General features: G+C 48.8%; 1 protein-coding gene across 11 annotated transcripts in view; it reads right to left on the reverse strand.

Moving 5' to 3' along the window:
* The window catches only part of AUTS2 (autism susceptibility candidate 2), a 1,406,131-nt gene that overhangs the window by 987,541 nt on the left and 408,808 nt on the right, over nucleotides 1-9,782 (reverse strand). The window contains exon 1 of one of the 11 annotated variants that reach the window (XM_019511387.1): nucleotides 6,281-6,702. The exons of the other annotated variants lie outside the window; for them this stretch is intronic. Within the exon in view, the coding sequence (XP_019366932.1) occupies nucleotides 6,281-6,328 (48 nt within the window). The 5' untranslated portion in view covers nucleotides 6,329-6,702. Of the gene's footprint in view, nucleotides 1-6,280; nucleotides 6,703-9,782 lie in introns of those variants that run through there. 11 annotated transcript variants of the gene reach the window in all.

Below are 9,782 nucleotides of genomic sequence, written 5' to 3' on the forward strand. Positions count from 1 at the left end.
ATGCTACAGATCATGGTATCAAAATGACAACGGACAGATTTACTTGCATTATTTCGTGGTATTATCATCTCAAGCTGCCATGAAATGGTTATACAGTACTTGTCCAACAATGCTGAACAACCGCGTGGGTGATTTGGGAAAAATAATATGACAAATGACAAAGTTTTTATTTTTCTAGCTTTACCTAATTTCTATTCCAGGTTGTCTCAGATGCTAAGGTGCCGTTAGGGGTCTACGAAAGAACCACAATGGAAGTGTCAGGACTCTGAGCATCATGGATGCAGCATCTTTTTTCCAACAGGCTGGTCTGGGTAACAGCGGTGTGGCTCCCTTCCTTGCAACTCTCCTTCTTTGCACTATGTATGATGACGAGTACGGAGGAGAGGTCTATGAGCTCCTGCAAGGGAAGGAGGCAGAGCTCTGGGGAGGCACAGCTAACTGTACGGTCAGTGGAGCCCCTTTTCACTCACTCGGTCTATCAGTAATTGAGCTGAGAAGAGGAACGCGCATGGAGCAGGGGAAGGGAATTTGCTGCTAACCTAAAACTTGATGGCTTGGTCAGTACAGAGGAAGAGAACAAATGCACGTGCTAGCTTATTTACTTAGGGTTACCATATTTCCAGTTCCAAAAAAAGAGAACACCTGTTGGATGCGTGTGGGAAGGGGACACAATGGACAGCAACATGTTGGTGCCCTGCCCTCGCCTTTCACTCCCAACCCGCAGACCCCTGGCCCTGCTAGTGCCTCTCACTCCCAACTCACAGTATCCTGCCCCCCGGGCCACGATGGTGCCCCTCACTCCCAACCCCCTCTCTTCTCTGCTGGTAACCCTCAGTCCTGACCTGCAGCCCACTGGCACTGCCAGTGTCCTGCTCTCCTGACCCACAGTCCCCCGCACTCCCCCCGCCCCCCAAGTGCCGCTCACTCTGAAGCCACAGTCCCCCCAGCCCCGCCAGTGCTCCTCACTCGCAACCCACAGCTCCCTGCCCCCCGCCAGCCCTGCAGCATCTCCCAGCCACCCTGCACCTGCGAGCAAGGGTACTGGCCCTGGTGCCACTGGTCCAGCCATGCAGCTCCCCACTGCCCCGAAAGGGCCCTCCCACCCCCTTCCCTCACTGGAGGGGCAGGCACCTCCCCACCAGCTGCCTTGCCCTGCTGCAGCCCAGCACCCAGACAGCTTCCCCCTGCACTGGCAGGCACCTGCTCCCACTCACACACCCATTCCCTCCATACAACCGTGCCCCCCCACACCACACACACTGACTCACATGGTGCATCCCTCTCTCCCCCTGCCCCCACCAGCCCTCCAAGCCCTGGCCCTCCAGCTCCTGATCACCACAGACTTAGCTGCAACCAGCTGCCAGGGCTCCTCCACCCACCACCATGCCTGGTTGTATGCTGGCCACTTGCGTGTGCACACGCACACGTACGTGATGTCCCCTGCCTCCAGTCGCCCTCCCTCCAGCCCCAACAGCTCCTTGCTACCACAAACCAGGAAGTGCCAGGGAAAACACTGATGCTGAGCAGAGCAAAATCTCAGGCATTTCTTCATACTTAAAAGAAGTGCCCAGATGGAGACCAGAGGACCCAAAAGGAGGAAATGTCCAGGACAACCCAGATGTATGGTAACCCTAAATTTATTGAAAATTGGCATAGGAAGGTAATAAGTAGACATGGGTCCCAAATAACAGATACAACCCAGATCTGAGTTTTCTAAAAATTTAACTAAGTTTAACTGACCCGGAGTTTTGTTTCAGGTCCATCTGGCACAAACAGCCACAGACAACAGATGCCAGGAGATGGACCATCAAGAAAAGACATTCAAGATTTGGGGTGCAGATAACTGATATCCCAACCCCAACACAGCTGCTCCAAGATAGTAAAACAAGGATACAGGGAGTATTTTATGAAAGTTTACAAGCTACTTGAGAAGTCACTTCCGTAACCCAGCAAAACAATTGGAGGGGGGGTTCACTCATTGAAACATGCTGTTTTCAGTAGAGAACAGAAAGGAAAAAGGTTGCAGGGGTACCTGAACTCACCAGGGTAAAGGATGTCACCTTCAGTCAAACAGACAGAGCAATAAAAGTGTCAGTGGAGCTTAACACAGAGAGATAAGAGAGAAGCATAATCCAACATCCCAACACAGGACCGACTTCTGTTCTTTACTTGACCGAGGTCTCACAGTCAACCACAAGCAAAGTCATACTCTCTCTAGCATGATCTCTTTGCCTTTAAAAAACTGAGGGGAGAAATTAAATTTACAGCTCACTATGAAATGAACACGACCTTAGACATCTTCTGTACTAATGGTAGTAGCTTAAAGCTGTGATTTTAAACCCATTTAGTTAAACCTGGGTGAAGGGCAGGAGGAGGGTACTTGCTTTATTTTACAAGAGGTTGATTTCAGTTTACTTTAAGCCGGGGTGGTGCGGTGGGCAATTATTTGGGTCAAAGTCACATGGAGAGTTTTGATGAGGTGTTGTGGGCCAGGTCAGCACCCCAGTCCCCCCACCCCACTGCAACAACTCACCAAAACTCCCTATGGAGCCATGGGTGGGCAGGGAGCAGTGTTCAGGAGCGGGGTGGGGGGGTGACAGCTCCAGGCCGGCACCCAGGGCCCACTCCCTATACACCCTTGCCCTTGGTGGAAAAGGGTGGGGGGCTGCCTGGGCACTAGGTCCCAGGAGGCTGCTGCGCATGAAGGGATGGAGGGGGGCACAAGCAACAGAGTTCTCCCAGGTGGCAAGGTCTGCGCTGCCCCCATGGCACTGCACGGGGCTGAGCCCCACCTGCTCACGCTAGGGCAGCCCACACTGCACTCCTGCCAGTGCCCACAGCTTGGCTGGGTGCTGTTCTGCCTCCCCCCACCCCCAGCAGCAGCCCCTCCTCCTGCCCCTGCTGTGCTGCACCAAGCAGCTTCTGGCAGGGCTGTTCCCAGTGCGACTGCAGGCAGCTGGGTGCTGCTCTGCTCCCCCTGCCTCCAGCAGCAGCTCCTGCTCCTGGTCTTGCCCCTGCCACACTGCACTGTGCCACTCCGAGCGAGCAGCTTCAGCTGGGTGTCTCCTGCACCAGCGCACGTGGCTCCGGCACTTGCTCCAGCTCCCAGCCGCCCCGTGCACTGGAGCAGGAGACACTGGCTGAAGCTGCCTGCCTGCCTGCCCACCCAGAGCGGCATGGTGTGGTGGGGCAGGGACAAGATCAGGAGCTGCTGCTGGAGGAGTGGGGAGCAGAAGAGCACCCAGCTGCAGCCGTGCAGGGAATAGCCCTGTGGGAAGCTGCGTACGCTGGCCGCGGCCAAGGCCGGGGCCAGGGGTATGGACGCTGGCTGCCCTGGCACGAGTAGGCAGGGCTTGGTTCCATTCAGAAAGCCGCAGGGACAGCCGCGGGCCAGATCCAGTCACCTGGCAGGCCGTATTTTGCCCACCCCTGCATTTAAGCCACTTCCTGAGACCTTTCTTACACGGGCAAGTTATAAAAGTTTCACTTGGATCAGTTTCTAAACGCAAGGAGATGCAATTGGTACACATTTATTTCAGCTTCAAAGGGCTCAAATCTATCCATAGATCTACACTAGCTGGCTTTCACACCTTAGGTTTTTCCAGTAACACTCTCCCCATGTAGTTAAGGCTTTAACAACTGAAGCTGAACAAAAATAAGTTGGATTTTAACTGAAACAATAGTAACCACAAAAGGGCCGAACGATAATTCCTCCTAACAGTTTTTCACTGCTTTATCCTGGCAGACCTCCACATGCTTATGGCACAACATCCCATGTCGTCCCCGTCTGCACAGGCAGACGTGTGCCCTGGGATTTCCCATGGGGTGCATGTTTCCCACTATCTGGCCCTAACCCAGGGCAGACATCTGCAAGATTGCAACCAAGCCCACTCCACCGCAGGTCCTCAGGCTCTGCTTGGAGGCACGTGCCCTGGGAATTCTCCTGCAGGGATCATAGGAAAGTAGGGCTAGAAGAGACCTAATGAGGTCATCTAGTCCAATCCTCTATTCAAGGCAGGAACATAACCTAACTAAACCATCTCAGCCAAGTGCCTGCCTAATGAGTGTCTGCCTGGGGACTCCTGGAGTACACATTTCACTCTTCCCAGCCTCAACCCCAAGCGTGGGTTTGCAAGAGCAGGACACACTTCCTTGGGGATTTCCCCAAGCTTGCAGATGCATGCCCCGAGGCAGGACCTTGCACTCAGTGCTGCTGTCCTGCAGGATCTGTCTCCTGAATCCCCAGGAGCAGCAGGAACCTGACCCTATGGGTTAACAGCCCCAGACAATGTCTGTACCTGCCAATTAAGTGGATCAGCTGTGCCAGGACATGTCCCCACACAGCTGATCCCACTACAAAAACAATGTCTGTTTGCAACCTCAGATAGACTAGGCCTTAAATTCCCTAAGTGCCTTCTAATGTGAAAGGCAATATGTAATGAAATGGTCTAGTGCTCCTGTACTGGCCATGCAATAAAATAAGAGGACAGGTGTAGAAGAAACTGTTCCAACCAGTTTTTTAAAAGGTATTTGTATAACTAAGAGGGGAATAAAAATGTTGTAAAGGTTCGAGCAGCTGCAATACAGACCAAAATGGATTCCCCAAATTCTATATATACGCACTCAAGTTTCCCAGGTGGCAGCTGTCAAAAAAAAAATCCATCTCTGAAAACTGGAATGACAGGTTATGTAACAAAAACAAAAAAAGAGGCTGGTGTCCAGTGATGGAAAAGCAGCAACATTATTTGCCTTGTTCAGTCACACAGGTCTTTTTGACTAAATGAATTTATTTCATTCTCTTATTCAAAAAGAGAACGAAAAGGCGTTAAATACATCCCAGAATTTCAAGGTGGATAAAATCAAGGATGGCTGTGAGCATTAGAAGGCTACTGACACTCAAAGCAGAATGAGTGGATGCATGCCAACTTAATTACAATTTTTAATTTCAGGAAGGATGCTCATAAACTAAACATGCAGAGTCCTACGGTATTTACTGCTAAGATAAATTTGTGTTTTTAATATATGGCGAGACTCTGATGAGGTAAGGCGGCTGTTAGGCCGGGTGAGATTGCGCATAGATATTTGAACACGGTGGATTTGATGCTCAGCTTTTCTTTGTGTACAATAAAGCAATTCATGAAAACAGAAAAGTTAAAACTGCAACAGTTATAAACAGTATTTGCAGGCACAGATAAATGGTAGGACAATTTTCTTAAATGACATGTCCACTTTCATGGTGTACAGCATAACCCAAGGAGCAGAGGCAAGAAAATAAATCAACACAGGACTCCTATCAGGAATAGAAAACGCTAGGCAAATTACACAAACCAGATTTTGTCTCTGTTGTTTAAAAAGAGGGATGTGAAGTCTGCCTGGAGATGGCCTGGGCAAAGAGAAAGAAGAGGGAGGATTTTTTTTTTTTTTTTTTTGTGGATCTCAAAGTTGTTTCGGACTCTCAACTATGTTGCTCATTGAAAGCGATAGTAAGGTTCCAGCTGAAAGCACTGAATGAACCTTAGTCCCACCGGCAATAAGACCAGTCTTTAGCCTACAGTCGGAAAAACTCACAAGAGAGATTCTGTACAACTGCACTGCTGTCTGGCAAGTCCCAATGTGATTTCAGATCCTACCAGCTCCCTTCATCAACTGGCTGCTAAAGGACCTCTGGTACAGGTGAGAACACGAGGGAGACTGACGGGAGACAAGAGGTGAAGAAAACCACAATGAAGTAATGATCATTAGGGAATAAATTAAATTGCAAAGCACCAAAATACTGAAGAGTCTTGAAATGCACTTTCCTCCTGCTTGATCAATAAAGGTCTCTTTTCTCATGAAGAATTATGGACAATTACATATTTGACTCATCATTTAAGACTTAAAGCCTTCAGTGCAGAAGCTGGTCCTCTCTCATCACTAGCTCTGTGGAGGAAGACCTCTCTCTTCAGCCTGATCCCCGTACAAGAGGAAATAAGCATATCATTACCACTCCTGGTTTAAAGACACTGCTCCAGGAATTAGAGCCCAGATTTGCTTTTGCCTTCATGCTGTACTATGCTACACTTCTGGTTCCCTGCTGCAAGCCAGACTTCACGGGAATACTCTGCATCACGCTGGGTTTCATCAGAGAATTATTAAGCCACGGGAGAATGCCATGCGAAACTTCGCGGCAGCGTTCGCTCTCCTGGTGGCCAGAACTGCCTGTCAAGAAAGGGGGGTCTGCAGGGATAAGCGTGCAGGTCTCCCCTTGGGAGAGACCGGAGGACAAAACATATCGACTTACCTTCTCCGCATACTTGAACTTGACATAGAACCAACTTGACTTGATCATTGTCTCACCTCCTGCCCTTGGAAAGAAACAAAAAAAGTATTCTGCCGAGGGAAAGCAGCGTGCCAGCTCCGTTTCCTCCTGTCACCGGTTTCCTGAGGACGGCCGGGATTTCAATCAGGTGAGAGGTTGAAGGAGGCAGGGAAAAGAAAGAAATGGGGGAGGTGGGAGGGGAGGAAAAAAAAAAGAGACAGACGCTCTCTGGGTGTAGCTCCAAATTTGCCCCCTTCTGCCCTCCCCGAATGCAGAACGCGATCTTGCCTTCTAAAAGAGTGCTCTCCGAATGCCTAGCTCTGCGTTTCTCTGCCGGCTTGGCTGCCTGACAAGAGAATTCCTCAAATGGACTTCAGCTGCATTCATCACACATGGCACATGTCAGTAAAGCCAGGAGGCTGGCTTCAGACCTGGCAGCCTCTCAGGACCATGACCTCCCCCAGTGGGATGAATAATGAATTCCAGCACTTCCCTCCAGACACAGATTAACACCTGGCTAAACATTATTCTGACAACAAGCTTGCCCATTCGGAGAGCCCTCCGCCACGGCTTTAACCCCTTCCTCTCCCACAAATCAGGACGGCAGCGCTGGGAGGCAGCTCCCTCATTGCGCCTCCCCCACCCGAAAGCAAGATTATGGATCTAAATATAGTCTAGAAACAATAAAGCCTCTTAAGCATAAAGCAAACAGCTCCTTTCCAATTTTGCTGCTGCCGTAATGCTACCCTGCAACAAGAGCAAGCAATCCCGAGTCTAATTCTTCTTCCCTCGCAGCCTCAAACAGCCCTTGCCCCCCCGGACAGACACACACACAGACGCATCCTTTAGCTCCGATACAATCAGATCGCTAGTTTTCAACAATGTGCACAAACGTTTCCCCCTCACCCTCAACAAGAAGCAGATGCTCAAAGAAATCTTGGAAGGAGACTTAGCAGTCTATTCATTTCTTTGCCTGCCAATGCAGGTCTGTTTTCCAAATCCCAGTCTTCACTTTAAGGTTAGACTTTGATTTAGTGGCACCTCACCACTAAGTTCCTCCCCTGAGTCTGAAACCTTTCCGTTACATGGCACATCAAGTTCCAAAAGCAGGACAAATAAAATCAGCCTTTGTATTCCCAAAGTATCTGCTTCCTGAGAGTCATAGCTAAGCGTTCATGTGGTATAATGCATTCCAGGAAAGCAAGTGCTGCGGCTCAGGTCGAGAAAAACTTCACAAAGAAATTCTCTCTCGTTCATTCACCTAAGGGCTTCTATACCAGAGCGACCTACGTGTAGCAAAACCTCTCCAACTCTGACCCCAACTCAGCCAGGGTCAAAGTTAGAGCGATTTAGCTCACTTCTGTTTCTACAGTATCAGCGCTGGACACAGGCCCGGGTGAATCGGGCAGCTCGGGGCCTGAACAGAAAGGGGGCCCAAAAATGGTAATTTTTTTTCCATTGTCCGATTAGTATTTATCATTATCTCTGGCAAAGGGGGGCCCGATACGAAAAGCCTCCAGAAGTCTAGGTACGGTACTGTACAGCGTCGCTCATATACCGGTCGTGTGCTAACAGCTGTTGCACACTCCTGAGCAGCACGGTCCCTTCTCCTTTTAACGCAGCTAAAACGCACATTTGTCCGAACCCTCACTGTGTCAAACAGATGCCATAATGACAGTTTTCAGAGTTATGCAGGGGATGCAAACAAAGCGCTGGGGCAGGCTTTGTGACTTTAACTCCCCTGCAGCCGTTCTGAAAATCTGAGCGTTGGGACTGGTCGACGGGAAACCTGAAACAAAACATCACAAGGGGGAAGGGGGCTGCGGGGACTCAGACTCTCCGAATAAATCAGTAGTAGATGAAAACGCTGCATTATTCTGATTAGTTTCGGATTTCTTCACATAGAAGTGGCAGTACATAAAGCAGTAGGCAGCAACCGGCAGTCCTCACGGTGTACACAGAAGAGGTCTAGTCAGATCAGCCAGTATAGATCGCACCAAAACTGCCAGCACGTACGCCTAGGCAGGAGTATGGAGGAGTGGAGGCTGCCCTAGACCTTCCACCCCTCCTTGAGACAACTGAGACAGAGACCAAAAGCCCAGACCGAGTCCAGCCTCGATGGTTGCAGCTTCTGCCGGAGAGCACCAGATTAAAGCTGTTGCTGACTGCCTAGGACCTCAACGAGGGCGCTCGTCTGTCAGGGTGATGCGTCTTAGCCTTTCTCCTATCAAGGAATAGCCACACAGCAGTAGGGGCTAGGGTTTTGTGTTGCCCTAAATTTGCCTTACTCTGGATGTTGCAACGTCATGGTATTTTATAGGAGCTGCCCTGCCGCACTGCCACCAAGCCCTCTAGTCAGATGCAGTTTACGGTCAGATCCAGAACCAAAAGCAGTAGCAATACAGGAAGAGTAATACATGCAATGTTACAATTTTACTCATGCTATTTTAGGTGAATCCATAGGACACAAAAGATCCAGGTTTGCATCCTTAGGGAACTGAAATCCTGTTATAACCACAAGAAAAATGTAGCTTGGGCAGTGGAGCTGCATATTTTTGCCCACTGCAATGCTCAAACCTCAACCTAGGCCATAGGAGAGTAGATCGTAGTCCATGCACTTGGGAGCTTTTGTCTTGTAGCTGAGACTGCCAATAAGGTCACTTATTAGTGTCAACAGAAAGAGGCTGTTTCCTTACATGCACAGATGTACTCAAACACGCACGCGTTGGTGTGCATATGCACAGAATACAACAGCTTAATTTTAACCGCAGCATTTATCTTCATGACTTCAAGAACAACGCTATAATTTATTTCAGCACTTCCTGCGTCAGCATTTTGTCTGCAGTGTGCTTGTGTTTCATATTTAATACAGCTATTGTCTAAGCAGGGCATCATATGATAGCTTAGTTTCAGTTAGGCAATTCATCTTTGCTTGTTATGGGAATTGTTGCCACACAAACAATACATTTGTCACGAATTCAGCCCTTAAAGACATGAAGACGTCCATGTCCAAAACTGTGCTATTTGGTGCCTTCTCTCCAGACATCCATCAACAAGATAAAGTCATTTGCAGCACAGATCCTAATTTTTATTTTTTTTTTACTTGTTAGAACCAGTAAGTGAACTTTTCAAGAAGTAACTCTCTTTCAGAATAACATCTTGAAACATATTTCAATAAACGGCTTCCTTAGGATTTATTTAGGTTGGTTTTGCCATATCCCAGCACAGTTTGTGTGTGAAACAACATAGAAAGGAATGGCGATTGTTCATGGAACGAGATTCCTTTCTAATAAGCCACTGATTTTAAATTTAATATCCACTAATATTCTTAAAAGCATTATGTATAAGTATGGATTGGTGACTCCTTGTTTGTTGCCTCCCTGGATCAAGCTGAGTTTTTTGCCTATGTCCTGGTGACAAAAGGGAAGTGGGAAGAAATAAAACAATGACTAACCCCTCCCCCCCCCCCCCCCCCAAAAAAAAA

The sequence above is a fragment of the Gavialis gangeticus genome, unplaced genomic scaffold (assembly GCF_001723915.1).
Source record: "Gavialis gangeticus isolate Ggan-Ray unplaced genomic scaffold, GavGan_comp1, whole genome shotgun sequence".
Classification (NCBI taxonomy): Eukaryota; Metazoa; Chordata; order Crocodylia; family Gavialidae; genus Gavialis; species Gavialis gangeticus.